The sequence below is a fragment of the Sinocyclocheilus grahami genome, unplaced genomic scaffold (assembly GCF_001515645.1).
Source record: "Sinocyclocheilus grahami isolate Dianchi unplaced genomic scaffold, SAMN03320097.WGS_v1.1 scaffold746.1, whole genome shotgun sequence".
NCBI lineage: Eukaryota > Metazoa > Chordata > Actinopteri > Cypriniformes > Cyprinidae > Sinocyclocheilus > Sinocyclocheilus grahami.
The window spans coordinates 521,482-540,149 of record NW_015505925.1 but is presented as its reverse complement, the minus strand read 5'-3'; the positions used below and the strand labels follow the sequence as shown (position 1 = coordinate 540,149).

General features: G+C 37.4%; 1 protein-coding gene across 3 annotated transcripts; it reads left to right on the top strand.

Annotated features, from left to right (window-relative positions):
- Positions 1–477: 477 nt before the first annotated feature.
- On the top strand, positions 478–12,472 carry LOC107560856 (putative N-acetylated-alpha-linked acidic dipeptidase). 3 transcript variants are annotated; one of them, XR_001605772.1, is made up of 20 exons: positions 478–1,098; positions 1,795–1,900; positions 2,719–2,905; positions 3,724–3,825; positions 4,472–4,597; positions 4,685–4,871; positions 5,395–5,488; positions 6,661–6,756; positions 7,873–7,958; positions 8,059–8,178; positions 8,257–8,339; positions 9,190–9,253; positions 9,388–9,455; positions 9,524–9,612; positions 9,728–9,818; positions 9,928–10,192; positions 10,527–10,608; positions 10,764–10,856; positions 11,693–11,954; positions 12,118–12,472. XR_001605772.1 is itself a non-coding variant. In XM_016245129.1 (19 exons), exons 1-19 carry the CDS (start codon positions 927–929, stop codon positions 11,883–11,885), a joined length of 2,304 nt encoding a protein of 767 aa, XP_016100615.1. In that variant the 5' UTR covers positions 478–926; the 3' UTR covers positions 11,886–12,472. The 3 variants fall into 3 exon arrangements, 1 of the variants encoding a protein (XP_016100615.1); XR_001605771.1 differs by having other exon boundaries at positions 11,693–11,962; XM_016245129.1 differs by having other exon boundaries at positions 11,693–12,472.
- Positions 12,473–18,668: the final 6,196 nt, after the last annotated feature.

The window sequence follows — 18,668 nt, the reverse complement described above, 5'->3', positions numbered from 1 at the left end:
ACAGTCCAAGGTAAAAAAAAAAGCACATTTTGTTAAAAAAGAGAAAAGTTGGGAGGTTGTATCAAAGCATAGCTCAGTAGCTTAGTACATATAAGATACATAAATGTAGTTTCATTTGTCTGAGTACAAGGTTTTATTTGTTCAATTTTGCACTCTGTTTTGTCCCACTTCTCAAGAATGACTGTTTGGATAAAAGCACCTGCTAAATGATTAAATGTAAATGTAAGTATTTACAAGTCACTCTTTAACAGCAGCTTTTAGACTAGTACAGGTATGTGTTCGGCCATGTTTTGGAAATTACACAAAAATGTACTCTGTAAAACAGGGGTGTCCAAACTCAGTCCTGGAGGGCCGGTGTCCTGCAGAGTTTAGCTCCAACTTGCCTCAACACACCTGCCTTCAAGTTTCTAGTATACCGAGTAAGAGCTTGATTAGCTGCTTCAGGTGTGTTTAATTAGGGTTGGAGCTAAACTCTTCAGGACACCGGCCCTCCAGGACCGAGTTTGGACAGCCCTGGGACTCTAAAACAATAATGACAAATAGACGTGTCTACTGAAAACGACAACCACCATCCAGCCTAAAGCCCCAATTAGACAGAATGCGTTTTTTAGGTTAGGTTTAGGGTTTTTTTTTTTTTTGGTGACTTTAAGTGGTCTGCTCACCAAACTGGTTTCAAATGGTCCGGGTGATTTGATAGCTTAGAGGGGTTTTGGCACCTTTTCAGCTGGTCAGTTTGGGAGAACAAACCGGTTAACCTGGGTTTGGCTTCTTAAACTAGTTTAAGTAGTTTGTTTTCAGCGGCGGTGAAAACCAAATATTAGAAGAAACGCGTAAAATGCCGCACGGCAACTTTTATTTTGCTTGATAAATCAAGCGAATTGGTGAATCGTTTTCACTCAAACGAACCGATTCGCTGCAATGAACTAATGAACAACCCAAGCCAACCAAGACCCGCCTACATCTCTCACGCACTCCTCCTAGATCTACTAGCTCTCCAACTTCCAACGCTTATTCAAATGGCATCTGAGGATAAAATAATCAGCTGGCTCTGCCGGTTAACGGTTATTACGGCTTTCTTCTTTATTGGCTTTATTATTGGTGAGTTTTTCTACTTTTATAGAAGTATGTATATAATTATCTGCAATGCCTGTCGTGATTAATGCAGAGTCAAGTTGTTTTAGACTGCCCACTGCGCATAATTAGCTATATGAAGATAGCACTAAAACAAAGTTACATACTGGGACCCTTTAGATTCATCATAAAACTAGTTCAGGTGTTTGATACCTTTGGTCTCACGCCTTTAGGGCAGATGTGACTATACTGAGACAGAGACCCCATTCACTTCTAATAGATCAAGTGTTTAAACGCATTTTTATTTTGGAAATAATTGTTCACAATCTTGAAGAAGAGATGCTCTTGTGTTACACAATTATGGAAAATCTGGAAATAGAGAATTGTAACATTGTATAATCATTAAAAGTGCTGGAAATTTACTATGGCAATGTCATTTTTTTCTATTAATGTTTGACTTAAATATTGCATAGAATGCAAAATATTGCTCAACCAAATTTGCGTGGACAAAGTCATGGAAATTCACTTAAAATGTGTGGGAACCTAAATGTTTTGATCACTTTTTGTGTTTATTGTTGCTTTCAAAAATACTCTATTGCATTTGTGATACTGGATTTTTTACTGACACTTTTAGGCAATTACTACATTATCTTTCCTCCTGTGCAGATGTTTCGTTAATATTTGGTGTAACAGGTGTCTGTTTCTCGTAACTGCTGTTCTCAGGTTGGTTTGCTCGGCCTACTACTGTCAATCACGGACATGCATCAAAAAGCTTCCTGCATGACTTTCTGGATGAGATGCAGGCAGAGAATATTAAACACCACCTCAGGTGGGAAAATGATGCCTGTCTGTCCACATGCCCTAAATAAACTAGTCCTGATGTTATTGAATAATATCATTAAAGGAATAGTTCAGCCAAAAATGAACATTTACTAAATATTTACTTATCCTCAGGCCATCCAAGATGTAGATGAGTTTCTTCATCAGAACATATTTGGAGAAATGTAGAATTGCATCACTTGCTCACCAATGGATCCTCTGCAGTGAATGGGTGCCGTCAGAATGAGAGTCCAAACAGCTGATAAAAAAACTCACAATAATCCACAAATAATAATCCCAGTCTATCAATTAAGATGTTTTTAACTTCAAATCATTATGGGTACTCTATCCATAATATTGCTTTCTCTAGTGAAAAGCCATCTCATCTGAATCAGGGGGAAAATATGCACAAGTCAAGCACCATTTACAAGTCCTAAACAAATATGTGGATTTTTGATGTGAGAGGACAACAGGAGATGGACTTTTTCACTGAAGGAAGCGTTATTATGGATTATGAACAGTTTGGACTGGATTATTGTGATGTTTTTATCAGCTGTTTGGACTCTCATTTTGACGGCACCCATTCACTGCAGAGCATCCATTGCTGAGCGAGTGCAATTTAATGCTAAATTTCTCCAAGTCTGCTCTGATGAAGAATCAAACAAACCTGGATGGCCTGAGGGTGAGTTAATTTTCAGCAAATTTTCATTTTTGGATAAACTATCCCATTAAGTTAAGTTTACTGCTAACCTAGTTGTCCTCTCTATATAGAGTTGATTTTAATATCTAGATTATGTCTCTCGTAATTCACGTTTGTCATCTAAACAGGAAGTTGACAAGGCTGCCCCACCTGGCTGGATCGCAGCAGAATCTGGATCTGGCAAAGCAGATCCGGGCCGAGTGGATGGAGTTTGGGCTGGACTCAGTGGAGCTAGTGCCGTACGACGTGCTGCTGTCATACCCAAATAAAACAAACCCCAATTACATCTCCATAGTGGACCACCTGGGCAATGAGGTACATACTCACAACCAGAACCCAAACACACACAAACAAGCCGTCTTTTTGGATATACACTTTCAGGATCGATCAGTGATATTGCATGACATGTAAATGAAGTGTTAATTTGAACTGTTCTTGTAAAGGACACCCCTCCTTCTAGATGTTGCAACAGACATTGCAACACCCATATCAGTCAACCAGTAGTTTGCTTACTTAAAGTTTCCTTATACTATGAAGTGTGCTTAGGTTGCAAGCCCACATGCACTTCTTCAGACCAGACACATCTGCACTCTTTTAGAACTAAATTCAATTTTTAAAAAATTTTAATATTTAAAATTCTTTCAAATAGAATTTTTAGAACTAAAAGACCTCATTTTGTCATATTATAACCTTTTTAAGTTCCGCAAAGAACCGACTTTATATTCAGTTCTTTATTTAGTTCTGTAGAAAACCATTTATGTACTTTATGTGCTTTCAAGAAACCAAAACAATGATCTGAAGAACATTTAATGTGACTGTTTTATTTAATCCCCAAATCAACTCCAGACCCTTAAACAGCCCAAAATAGTTCTAGATCATGAAGTGGGTTCCAAACTGAACCTGTAGAGTGTGAGACTGTTCTTTCTCTCATGACGTCAGATGATTTGGTGTGTGTCTGTGTGTGATAGTAAGGCCATTTATCTTGTCACCAGTGAGGCTGCGATTAACGACTCCAGCTTGGTTGTCATGGTGACGGGTTAAAGTCCATGACTGTATCTGTGGATGTTTTATCGTGATTGCGGTGCATAATCCAATAAATAATAGAGTTCAACATGTCACTTTCCCTCTCTCAGATCTTTAACACCTCTCTGGCTGAGCCGGTCCCTGAAGGTTATGAAGATGTTACCGATATCGTCCCTCCTTATAGTGCTTTCTCTGCGAAAGGACAACCAGAGGTGATGCATGAATAGGAAAATACAGTCAACATTAAATCAAAACCAAACCTGTTCATTGTCTCAATGCATGACGCTGGTCTTATTGTGCTTGATTAATCAGTGTATCTTGTTGAAAATATAGCGTTGTCTTCATAATGTTAAATCAAATTTATAATTTATACTGCTATTCAAAAGTTTCAAAGAAATTCATACTTCTATTCAGCAAGGATGCATTAAATTTATGCATTAAAGACGTTTAGAATGTTACAAAAGATTTCTATTTCAAATAAATGCTGTTCTTTTGACTTTTCTATTCCTCAAGCAATCCTTAAAAATAAAATTTCACATTTCCACAAAAATATGAAGCAGCACAACTGTTTTCAATGTTGATATTAATCCGAAAGATTTCTGAAGGATCGTGCGACACTGAAGACTGGAGTAATGATGCTGAAAATTCAGCTTTGATCACAGGAATAAATTACATTTTACAATATATTCGCATAGAAAACAGCTATTTTAAATGGTAGTAATATTTACTGATTTTACTGCATTTCTGAGCATAAGTCTTTTTTCTAAAACATCAAAAAAAATATTACAGACCGCAAACCTTGGACAGTATCATACTTTAACTTTACAGAAGTAAAATGAACCTGTTTGTGAACTGTAGGATGAGCTGGTTTATGTTAATTACGGCCGGACGGAGGATTTCTTTAAGCTGGAGAGAGAGTTGGGAATAAACTGTTCAGGAAAAATCATCATCGCTAGATACGGCAAAATCTTCCGTGGGAACAAGGTGAGGTTTGGATGTGTTGTTTTATGTTTCACATACGAAAGAAAATACTGTGGGCTCGGAACGATATTTGAGTGAACTAGTTTGCAGGTGAAGAATGCGATGTTAGTGGGAGCTAAAGGGATCGTGCTGTTCTCGGACCCTGCGGATTACTGTGCTGATGGCGTGGAGCCGTATCCCAACGGCTGGAACCTGCCAGGAGGAGGCGCTCAGAGAGGAAACGTGCTGAATCTGAACGGGGCGGGAGACCCACTCACACCAGGGTACCCGGCCAAAGGTCTGTGTTTGTGCCACAGAAAGATTCTCAACTGGTTGTATGAGTAATGTAGAAAATGATTAAATTCCTGGATAAAAAACATCACAATAATCCACAAGTAATCCACACCACTCCAGTCCATCAGTTAAGACGTTTTTAACTTCAAATCATTGCTTCAGCCTAAAAGACCTCTATCCATAATATTGCTTTCTTCAGTGAAAAAGCCATCTCGTCTGATTCAGGGGAGACATCTGCACAAATCAAGCACCGTTTACAAGCCAAAACAGTCCTAAACAAATATATTTGTGGATTTTAACACAAACATATTCAACAGGAGATTCCTTTTTCACTGAAGGAAGCGATTTTATTTATTATGAACCGTTTGGACTGGATTATTGTGATGTTTTTATCAGCTGTTTGGACTCTCATTCTGACGGCACCCATTCGCTGCAGAGCATCCATTGGTGAGCGGGTGCAATTTAATGAAATGAGATTCTCAATGAAATGACTCTCTTGATCACTGTGAATCGTCAATGTCTTGTAGAATACACCTACAGATCGAGTCTGGAGGACGCAGTGGGGCTTCCCAAGATTCCAGTGCATCCCATCGGATATCATGATGCGGTTCACCTGCTACAGTGGGTCGGCCACTGCTAAAAACATTTGAGTCCAACTCAAACAAATAGAAAATAAGACAGCCATAAATATTATTATTATTACAAAAATACTATTTTTATTTTATTTAACAGAGCAGTAGTATTATTGCAATAGTATGTTTCTTTATATATTTAAATATTATAAAGAAACAAAAACTTTTTTTATTTTATAATTTTGAATAATAATACATATTCATCAGTATGTGATGCATGCATTATTATTCAAAATAACAATATTTTTAAATTATAAAAAATATTGGAAATTTGAACGTAAAATTGCATTATCATCTACAGTCTGTTTCTTAGTTCTCCTGAAATATGTATGATTATACAGTGGTGGCCAAAATGATTAGAACACTAGTATTTTCAGCAGATAAAAAATGGTTTTAAGTCAGTTATTTCTATCTTTTGCTGTAGTGTGTCAGGAGGAAATTTCAGTTTACATTTCCAAGCATTAATTTTTCCATTAATTGTAATAATCCAGTGAGATTTTTGTTTGCACAAGGAGTCTGACAGCAGCCAGTGCTCCACACAGAGATCTGATCTGATCATCACCAGTCTGTCTGGATGAAGAAACAGAACAAACTGAGACGGTCTCAATCCAGAAGAACTGTGGCAACATCTCCAAGACGCTTCAAGAAAGCTACCTGCAAAGCTACATGAAAAACTCTGCTCAAGTGCACCGAGGGCAAAAGATGCTTTAAACGCGAAGGATGCTCACACCAAATGTTGATTTAATTTAGTTAATAGAAGTTAATTGATAAAGAAAATCTATCTATGACATTATTTTTGACAGCATCCTCATTTTACAGCATTTTTTCACAAGTGCCTAAAACTTTCAACAGTACTGTAGCTTTGCAGGTAGGTCTCTTGAAGCATCAGTTCTTCTGGATTGAGTCTGTCTCAGTTTGTTCTGTTTCTTCATGTCATTCCAGACCGACTGATGATGATCAGATCAGATCTCTGTGTGCAGCACTGGATTATTACAATTACTGGCAAGATGAAGGTTTGGAAATGTGAACTGATATTTCCTACTGACACACTACAGCAAAAGATAGAAATAACTGACTTAAAACCATTTTTAGCTGCTGAAAATACTAGTGTTCTAATCATATTGGCCAGATAATATAATTATACAATGTCTCTTCATGTAGGCATATGGGAGGACCTCTTCCACCGGATAACTGGAAAGGCGCCCTGAACATCTCGTACAGAATCGGACCGGGATTCATGGACGGTTTAAATCAGAAGTATGAGACTTTTCCTGACAGACACTTCTGCAAATCCACAATAAAACCTCTATTTGATCTTTTAAGGCAACACACTGCAGGCATGCACTGGTTAATTTTGCTTCCATAACAAGTCGTCTTTCAGACTAGTGGAAAGAATACAAAATACACATTTAAGTGTTTATTTTAATGTACTTTGTCTATTTGCGTCTGCAGATTTAAAATACAATACATATCATGCATAGGGTGATAAAAAAAGAGAAATCCTTTGTAAAAACCATTAATATGTCAAAAAAAGAGAAAATGACAAGAATTTTGAACGTGGCTTCTTCCAATGTTCGGATTTCTATTCTTGAAACTGATTCAAATATTGCATATTTAATTAGATATTGTCTCATTATCATATTTAAATATGGTGTATGTGAATATGGTGATATCTATTAGTCAAAATCATTATCTGTTCCCCTGTGGTGTCTTGCCGTAAACGAGAATATTTAGTGGTAAAATTAATTGATATGGGATATGATTACAAAAGTTAACTACATTTCTATTTAAGATTACGAAATCATTTTCTTTTGAATGATGTGCTCGGGTGGATCATACCATGGGCGTTTATTAAAGGTGTAAACAGTGATTTCATGTTCAGTCAGATCATTCTAAACCAAAGTCAAAACCTCAGTCTGAACATTAAACACAGTCCAATCCTGACCTTTAACCCCAAAACCTGTGATCCTACTGTCATGAAGCATTACTTCAACTTTACACAATACATAATCAGCTTACACACGCATATTCGTGCACTTCTGGTAATGGTTTACTCATTTTTATGCGTGATGTCAGCAGGACTGAGAGGTTTGTGCACTCAGCGTTCTGAAAAAGCACAGCACACAAAACACACACACATCTGTGGCTCTTTTGTTGTTCTGTAATGAACTCTGGAGGTCGTCCAGTTTGATACAAAGGCCTTGTGTTTGGGAAGCTAATCACACACACGCATTTAGCAGGCTGTAAATGAAGGCTGTATTTACATAAATGCATTTGGCAGATGCTTTTATCCATCCATGCATGCATGCAGTGTAAAGTAAAAGACTAGAAAGTACTGATTCCTTATTGAATTTTGTCTTTGTGAAATTTTAGTAAAGTGCGTATGAACATCCACACCAATAATCAGGTGACCCGTATCTACAACGTGATTGGCTGGATCAGAGGAGCGGTGGAGCCAGGTGACATCTGCCTATCTAGTTTTCTTTTGGAGTTGTTTAGTGTAGTTTTTAGAGTTGTATTACTCTGTTTGTGAGGGTTTATTTTGTTCTGTGTGATCAGACAGGTACGTGATTCTGGGCGGCCATCGTGACGCTTGGGTGTTCGGAGGGATCGATCCCGTGTCAGGAGCTGCTGTGGTGCACGAGAGCGTGAGAGCGGCTGGGAAGCTCATGAAGAAAGGTGCGTGTCGTCTAAATCCATGCGTAACAGTGCCACTTTGTTTTGAATTAAAACAATCATTCTCTGTGTGTGTTTTAGGTTGGAGGCCGAGGAGAACGCTGATCTTTGCCAGTTGGGACGCAGAAGAGTTTGGTCTGCTGGGATCCACAGAATGGGCAGAGGTACGAATGAATGAATGAAAGAAGAAATAAATACAATCAAAGAAATGTTTGAATGCATTAATGAATCAATGAATTAACTGTTGATCGAATGAGTGCACAGAAAATGAACAAAGGAAGGAATGAATCAGTGAGTCATTGATTGAGTGAATGAAAAAAATGAATGAATGAATCACTGAACAAATGAATGAATGCTTGACTGAATGAACAAATTACAGATAAATTAACAAATGTAATAGACGACACTGAATGAAGAAAATGAAGAAATGAATGAACAGTTGAATGCGAAAATGAACTCTTGATTGAACAAAAGAATCAATTAATCTTTGAATGAACAGAATGAACCACTGAATGAATGAATGGATCATTGATTGAATTAGTGAAAAAATGCTTGAATGGATGAATGATTCATTGAATGAAATAAAAATGCAGTGATGAAGGAATTAATTAAAAAATGCATTAAAAACACTTGAATGACTGAATGAATGCATCAATGAACAAAGAAGTGCATGACTGAATGAGCAAATTAATGACAGATAAGAAACAAATGAATTATTGATTAAATTAATGGCTGAATGAATGCATGATTCATTAATTGAATTAACTAAAAATGCATTAATGAAGAAATAAATCATTGATTGAATGAATTTTAAAAAATGCATGAATGAACGATTGAATGAATACATTAATGACCAATAAATAAACAAATGAATTAACCACAAAATGAGTGAACAAAAATGCTTATTTAACTAAATCAATGAATCATTAAATAAAGGAATGACTGAATGAATGAATAAATTGTGTATCTGTAATCAGTACCTCAACGTGTAGTTGCTCTCGTGTGTGTTTGCAGGATCACGCCAGAGTCCTGCAGGAGCGAGCCGTGGCTTACATCAATGCAGACTCTGCTATTGAGGGTCAGACACACACACACACACACACACTATTCATTACGAGTATTTCTGTGCTGTAAAAGCAGTGCTGATCTCATCTGCAAGTATTCAACAGACTCATTCTGATACTGTGTGTGTGTGTGTGTGTGTGTGCGCAGGTATGTACACACTGAGAGTCGACTGCACTCCCTCCCTACACACTCTGGTTTATGACATCACCAAGAAGGTGAGATTCAGTCTATCTATCTATCTATCTATATAAATGCAAGTGATGTTAATAGTGTGTTTCTGAAGGTTTCGAGTCCAGAGGAGGGGGAGGAGGGCATGACTTTATATCAGAGCTGGCACAAACGAGACAACTCCACAGAAAGAGATGCACCATGGTAATGAAGAGGATGATGATGATTATAATCATCTATAAGAACATCTGACTGACTAGAGATGCATGACTTGTCAAGCAAACGTGTCTGTGTGTGTGTGTGTGTGTTTTCTCTGTAGGATTAGTAAACTGGGCTCTGGCAGTGATTTTGAAGCGTATTTCATCAGATTAGGCATTGCATCTGGAAGAGCGAGATACACCAAAAACCGAGTGAGTGTATTTGTGTGCGACGCTGTTTTAAACTTAAGCATCTATGCATAGTAAAAACCTTAGTTACACACTTAGCTTTTAAAGTTAGTTTCCCAACCTCCTTCTCCAGAAAACCGAGCGCTACAGCAGTTACCCCGTGTACCACAGCGTGTATGAGACCTACGAGATCGTGGAGCGATTCTACGACCCGAGTTTCCGCCGGCTGGAGGCCGTGGCCCGTGTTCGGGGAGGACTGATCTTCAGTCTGGCCGATTCTCCGGTCTTACCTCTGGACTGTGTGGAATATGCCATGTCGCTCACCAAATACGCCAACAGCATTTACCAGCTGGCACTGAAGCATCCTGCTGCCATGGAGCAGTACAGCGTCTCATTCGGTACTCATAGATGTAGTATGTTCACATAAAAATAGTGTGCCATACACTCTTTACAATAACGATTTCAAAAGGGAGTGATTCAGTAGAAGAAACATTTCAGGTTTCCCAAAGAACACCATATTTTTTGGAATATTCTAAATAACCTTTTTCCAGTATAAAGAACCTTTTGTTCTAGGTTCCGTGGATGTTAAAGGTTCTTTGTGGAACCATAGATGCCAATCAAGAAGCTTTGTTTTTAAGAGTATGAGAACTGGGATGCAGCTCATTTGATGAAAGCTCTTGATGTTTCTTGTTTCCTGTCAGTCAGCATCTTTCTTTATGGTTTATGTTCTAGATTCTCTCTTCTCTGCTGTTGAGAACTTCACGGTCGCGGCACGAGACTTTCATCAGCGTCTCGATCAGCTCGACACCTCTAAGTACGAATGACAAAATGACTAGGTTTTCAAACAAATGTTTTTTGTCGTAGGTTTGGAATTGTATTATAGTGCTGATGACATGTGCTCTTGTCACGTCTCATTGCACATGATGCCGGTTTCTAACAGCTGTTGTCTTATCTGCATCTGTCTGTCAGTGCTCTGGCCGTGCGGATGGTAAATGATCAGCTGATGTATTTAGAGAGAGCTTTCACTGATCCGCTGGGTTTGCCTGGAAGACCATTTTACAGGTAAACACTACTGTCATGATGACATTGTGAAGTTCAGAGAATCATTCATGACCACTTGACAAACCATATTTCTTTACTAGAATTGTTACTAAAAATAAAATAAAAAGTATTCAAAAAAATACAAATGAAAAAAAAAAAAAAAAAAAAAAACAAGCTAGCTAGTTGCCAAAGAATAATTTTTCATTTTTATTTATTTTAACTTGATGTACTAAAATAACTAAAACTGAAATAAAAATTTATAAAAACTATATAGACATTAAAAAAACATCAAAAACATGCAACAAAATTAACTAAACTTTTAACAAAAATGTTAAAATATAAAAACTCGTTCAGAAATAAAGCACATTATTATCAATGTTGAAAATAGTTTTTGCTGCTTCGTATTTTTGTAGAAACGTAATACATTTGAATTTTTCTGAATTCTTTGATGAATAGAAAGTTCAAAACAACAGAATTTCTTTGAAATAAATATTTTGTAATATTATAAATATCTTTACTGTTATGTAATTATTAAACAATTAGCAAAATGATTCAATTAGTAAACAAAATCCCACGTGCAGTATCGTTCAAAAATGAATACGTTATTCATCTTTGAACGATACTGCACATGTGGGATTTTGTTTACTAATTGTATCATTTGTCAGGCAAAAATATGACATATTTGCTTGTAACAGATGAGTTACGCACTCAAGTTTAATGCTTGAGATTAGTGGTTTGTTTCCATTACGACAATAATAACCACTCTGCTGTTTTGAGATCAGTTTAAGTATTACCTCTGTCTGATTACATGTTTTTTTTTTTGTACATGTTTGTCTTTTTTCTCTCGTCTCTTCCAGGCATATCATATTTGCGCCCAGCAGTCACAATAAATATGCGGGTGAGTCTTTCCCAGGGATTTATGACGCTTTGTTTGACATCGAGAACGCAGTAGACCCGCAGAAGGCCTGGGACGAGGTCAAACGCCAAATCAGCATCGCTGCCTTCACTGTCAACACCGCTGCTGAGACGCTAAAGCCTGTCGTCAGCTAGACGGCCTTCCTTTACTTCTGGTTTTCAAAACATGCTGTGGATGCGGGACTACAACATGTCAGCAAAACGGTTAATATGTCAGTGTTTCATCTACAAGAGACTTCACATGCAGATCTGACTCTCAGAAGAAAGCAGATAAATTGTCAAATATTAAAGGAATAGTTCACCCAAATTTGCTGAAAATTTACTCCCCTTCAGGCCAACTGAGATGTAGAGTTTGTTTCTTCATCAGATTTGGAGAAATGTAGCAATACATGAATCGCTCACCAGTTGATCCTCTGCAGTGAATGGGTGCCGTCAGAATGAGAGTCCAAACAGCGGATAAAAACATCACAATAATCCACACCACTCCAGTCCATCAGTTAACCTCATGAGAAGCCAAAACCTGCATGATTTGTAACAAATCCGTCAAAACGTTTTTAACTTTAAACTGTTACTTCTGGCCAAAATATGAGTCCATAATAAAGAGTCCAGTGAAAAAGTCCATCTCCTGTTGTCTCTCGCATCAAAATCCATCTTTTCTTGTTCAGAAGCATGTTATACTATACTATATACTAAACTGTTTTGGCTTGTAAATGGTGCTTAATCTGTGCAGATTTCTCTCCTGATTCAGACGAGAAGACTTTTTCACTGGAGGAAGAGTTATTATGGACTCGTATTTTAGCCAGAAGCTAATTTTAAGTTCAAACTTATTTTAAGTTAAAACGTCTTACTGCTGGTTTTGTTTCTTAAAAAAACACAGCTTTTGGCTTCTCAAGACATTAACTGCTGGACTGGAGTGGTATGGATTACTTGTGGATTATTGTGATGTTTTTATCAGCTGTTTGGACTCTCATTCTGACGGCACCCATTCACTGCAGAGCATCCATTGGTGAGCGAGTGATGTAACACAACATTTCTCCAAATGTTACCATGAACAAACAAACTCGCCTACACCGAGTGGCCTGAGGGCAAATACATTTGCAGCAAAATTGCATTTTTGGCTGAACTATTTCTTTAAGCAGATGTCTTTAATCCAAAGAGATTTGCAGTGGACAAATTGCATGGATGGCATTAATTGCCCTAATTTAGTACACAACCTATGAATGACTGCAATGTTACAACCCTAAGCACATTTACACATATAATAGCATTATATTTAATAAAAAATCTGTGATGTCATAAAATAGTTCCAAAATTGTGACCATTTGACCTCATATGTGAAACAAGCAGATTGAAAAACGGTCAGTCATGAAAGAAACAGTTTGATACGTCGCTTGGAAATCTTCCAAAAATTTTCGCATTTTAGTTTATTGTTTGCAAAACCATTTTTGCATATATTGTCATAATGGAAAAATTTGTAAAATCAATAAACTGGTTGTACAAATCATTTTCATGCACTATGAGTTTGTGATTTACTGCGCTTTTTCTAGTTGGATTTGAACCAAACCTGAGAAAGTCGATGGTTTATTTTCTCGTCTCTACCATCAGGACAACACAGACGAAAGTTTCCAGCCCACAACAGGAGTGAAATTGTAGGTGGAAGTGCATGACAGGAAATTGAGAATTCAGAAAGCTGTGAATCAGACAACAACATGAAATGGAAATAGCCAACAAAAGGAAGTATATCTGCTCGTGTAAATGCTGACTGGCATGGCAGGACTTACCATTGGGCTTGAGTACAAGTAAATATAACTGCAGACCGGAGATCTCCACATTGGGGCGTGAACTCCAAAAGTGGGCAGAACCTCCAAAATGGGGCAGGGTCTCCTCGCACAAAGACTTTCACCATTGGCTCTGGCTCCAGCCAATTGTTATTGACTTACATTTCAAAATAAAACATTATAAATTAAACATTGTTTCTAGTTCAACTAAAATAAAATATGCTATATAAATAAATATTCTCCATGAGAGCAGAGCGAAAAGCTTGTGGCCAGTGGTGTTCAGACTGGAGTTTGAACCTCTGCTTACTGATATAAACGGGAATCCCCCACGAGCTCTCCCGCGAGCCGTCCCAGCGCAGCGCAGGGGAACAATTTTACTCTATCGCTTTGGTTTAAGCCAGTGAATCTCAACCTTTTGGCGTACCGGACCCCAGTCCAATTCAGAACCATCCTCAAGGACCCCCAGAACAAAACTGACTTAGCCAGAAGCTAATTTTAAGTTCAAACTTATTTTAAGTTAAAACGTCTTACTGCTGGTTTTGTTTCTTAAAAAAACACAGCTTTTGGCTTCTCAAGACATTAACTGCTGGACTGGAGTGGTATGGATTACTTGTGGATTATTGTGATGTTTTTATCAGCTGTTTGGACTCTCATTCTGACGGCACCCATTCACTGCAGAGCATCCATTGGTGAGCGAGTGATGTAACACAACATTTCTCCAAATGTTACCATGAACAAACAAACTCGCCTACACCGAGTGGCCTGAGGGCAAATACATTTGCAGCAAAATTGCATTTTTGGCTGAACTATTTCTTTAAGCAGATGTCTTTAATCCAAAGAGATTTGCAGTGGACAAATTGCATGGATGGCATTAATTGCCCTAATTTAGTACACAACCTATGAATGACTGCAATGTTACAACCCTAAGCACATTTACACATATAATAGCATTATATTTAATAAAAAATCTGTGATGTCATAAAATAGTTCCAAAATTGTGACCATTTGACCTCATATGTGAAACAAGCAGATTGAAAAACGGTCAGTCATGAAAGAAACAGTTTGATACGTCGCTTGGAAATCTTCCAAAAATTTTCGCATTTTAGTTTATTGTTTGCAAAACCATTTTTGCATATATTGTCATAATGGAAAAATTTGTAAAATCAATAAACTGGTTGTACAAATCATTTTCATGCACTATGAGTTTGTGATTTACTGCGCTTTTTCTAGTTGGATTTGAACCAAACCTGAGAAAGTCGATGGTTTATTTTCTCGTCTCTACCATCAGGACAACACAGACGAAAGTTTCCAGCCCACAACAGGAGTGAAATTGTAGGTGGAAGTGCATGACAGGAAATTGAGAATTCAGAAAGCTGTGAATCAGACAACAACATGAAATGGAAATAGCCAACAAAAGGAAGTATATCTGCTCGTGTAAATGCTGACTGGCATGGCAGGACTTACCATTGGGCTTGAGTACAAGTAAATATAACTGCAGACCGGAGATCTCCACATTGGGGCGTGAACTCCAAAAGTGGGCAGAACCTCCAAAATGGGGCAGGGTCTCCTCGCACAAAGACTTTCACCATTGGCTCTGGCTCCAGCCAATTGTTATTGACTTACATTTCAAAATAAAACATTATAAATTAAACATTGTTTCTAGTTCAACTAAAATAAAATATGCTATATAAATAAATATTCTCCATGAGAGCAGAGCGAAAAGCTTGTGGCCAGTGGTGTTCAGACTGGAGTTTGAACCTCTGCTTACTGATATAAACGGGAATCACCCACGAGCTCTCCCGCGAGCCGTCCCAGCGCAGCGCAGGGGAACAATTTTACTCTATCGCTTTGGTTTAAGCCAGTGAATCTCAACCTTTTGGCGTACCGGACCCCAGTCCAATTCAGAACCATCCTCAAGGACCCCCAGAACAAAACTGACTCGTATCATTTGTGTCTTTGTGAAGACCAAATGCAGTCAAGTATAATTCAAGTTAGCTGACTTGTCCAGTATTTGGCCATATCATCAGCTATATTGGATTTTTCTTTCATGGGAACATGTCATGTCAAAATATACAACATTTATACAAAAATGTATACTTTATACGGACCCCCTGGCCTTATGTCAAGGACCACTAGGGGTTGAGAAACACTGGTCTAAGCAACGGGGGCGTCCCAGGGCTCGAAAATTCGCAGGGTAGGGGATAATGACGCTGGGTGTAACTAAAAAGCTGCCATTGTCCGGTGAGGTCCGGTTGGGGAGTTACGGAACAATCTCATATCGCATAATCTTATTAACTGTTTATCTCCTGAACTGCAACTTTCTTTACCACGCTATTCAGCGCCAATCCCGCCGTGCAGTCAATTTCGCTGGTTAAGGTTAGGGTCAGGTGTGGGGTAGGGTTAGCATTTTTTGTAGCATAGTGTAGGAACTTAGGACTAGCCTGTCACACAAACAAGAGTCCTGTTTTTTTTTTCTCGAATATCTGCACGATCGCAAGTGTACAATAAACAACTTGCAGAGTAACTTTCAGACACAAAATTCATTTCTTTACAGAGGATGATTCTATATTACTAGCCTATTAATGTTCCACTAAATTACGCGATCATCTGATGAGTTTTGAGCGCTCTCTCTCGTCTTACTGCCATTACACATAGTGGGGAAGAAATGTCATCAAAATGATTTTAAATAAAAAAATAGCAATTTAATGAGTTTCTGTTTTTATAACATAGCTATGCCTTAGGACTAGCCTGTAACACAAACAAGAGTCCTGTTTTTTTTTTTCTCGAATATCTGCACGATCGCAAGTGTACAATAAACAATAACTTGCAGAGTAACTTTCAGACACAAAATTCCGTTTTGCTCCGTCAGAAAGAAAACCACAACAAACAGCAGAACCGCTGCGTCTCCGAACAACAGCGTTTTGTTCCAGAAAATAATTCAATCAGGCTAGAAGTACAGTCGTTTGCAAAGTTAAATGAATCAGCTTTTTAAACGAATCAGTTGATTCAACTCACTCATTAAGACAGTCACTTGCTGCCACCTACTGGCGGTTAAAGTTTCATATTTTAAAAAGTAGCTTATTTCATTTTTGCAATCATTTAATATTTCTACATTAAAATGTTATATTTAAACTTAACATAATGCACAATCCATCTATGAATTTTGTTGATAGTGATTTCATTTGATTGTTAATAGCCAGCATGTCTTTTTATTCGATTGAATTTATTGATCAAATAAGAACCTCACATAAGAGGACACAGATATGACAATAACTTTTATAATACTAATAAGCCAACATCTCTCGCTTTTTTTTTTTTTGCTCAAAGTTATTTCAGGGTTTTGATCTCTCAACTGAGAGAACATCCTGTTTATTATATTATAATGAATATTTAATATTACGTTTAAACTTTGACTATAGCCTAGACATGTTCCATATTAATTGTACTATTTATGAACCTCAAATCATATGTTTGTGTATTTTGTGTTACTCCATAATGATGTTCTATTTGAGGGCATTTGTAGTGTTGGTATAGGGCCCAAACATAACCTCAAGCCCAGGGGCCCCCGGCCCCCTAAGTCCTGCCCTCTAATATGTGACGGCACTCACATATTAGAGGAATTAACCACATTACAGACAGAGAGACAGTGAAAACAAGTCTAAACCACATTCTCAACTAATAATGATGGTAAAAATACAGAAATTATATCTGACTTTACAGTAGAAAAGCAAGAATTGCTAGACCAAATCAGTCTTATTGCCATACTGACAGTTAAAAACTGAAACCGTTTAAGAAAGACTTAAGAATTGATGCCATAGTAAATCTGACGCCAATTAAAACAAGGCTGTGAGAGACTGTTATGGATATTAATTGTTCACCCAATGAAATATGCAATTCTGCAAATTTACAGTGGACAAAAATATGCAGAAAACAATTTAACAAAATTCCTGTTGAGTGAAACCAAATCGTAAAAGTTGACTGCTGCGATGTCATATAAAAATAAATGTCATCAGCTTCACCAGTTAAAGACAACTAATTTACCATTGATAACTTAATAATAATAATAATAATGTAGGATTGTTTAAATGTACTTCCATCACTCACAGCTTTTCATTCACATCAAATTAAATAGTCTACTGTTGTGCTCATCCGACATGAATCCACATTCTGATTTTTATGAACTCCAATTAAATAATCTCTTTTCGTTTCCTAATTTGAACAGTGGGTGGTAAACCAGAGCAAGTGTGTGGTGACTGTAAGGTGACACAGACCTGCAGGTTTCATCACTGATCACTGCTGTCTGTCAGAGTCTGAGCACTTAATCGCGGCCGTCTGGCTCAGGGTAGCCAGGTTTTCACAAGAAAACCCGCCCAATCGCTATTCAAAACTAGGGTTCGATACCGGTGCCAAATCGATACTTTTAAAATGGTTCTGGTGCCTAAACCGATACTTATTAAAAAATAAATAAATACAAATTCCCCAAAAAATGATGGATTGGCCATTAGCACTATAAACACATGTCTGTTTCATTCATGCTGGACACCAGAGGGCGCCCTCGCACAGAAAATCCACATAGACAGGCACAGAAGTAGCAGAACTCCTGAGACAGGAAGGAGGTCAAATCTGATGTCTTCCTCTTACAGCAGCTCCAGTACTTCTTCCTGAAATGCAAATATAGATGCATGCTCATTAAAAACACCATCAAAAAAGGAAAAACATCCCCTGTTCAGCGTGGAAGATGGGCACCCCAGGATGATATAAACACATCTCCTCATCAGTCTATGGTATGTCTGATAATCAGGATCACATATTATTAGCATGCTTATTTAATTATAAAAAATGGGTTTACAATAAGGTTCCACTTGCTAACATTGGTTATATAAATACATATATAGATATAGATATGAAGAGTTCATTTGCAAAAACATAACAAAAATCATGTTTTTTTTTTTATTGTGCATTTCAATTCATCTCAATCAAACTGCAGTTGGGTTATTTTGATTAGGTTAAAAAATACAGCTAACTAATATAATAAAAAAAACATAGCAATAAAAAAAACATGATTTTTGAAAATTAAAAAAATGGAGTTATCTGTTTTTGCAAATAAACTCATATATAGGTGTGTGTGTGTGTGTGTGTG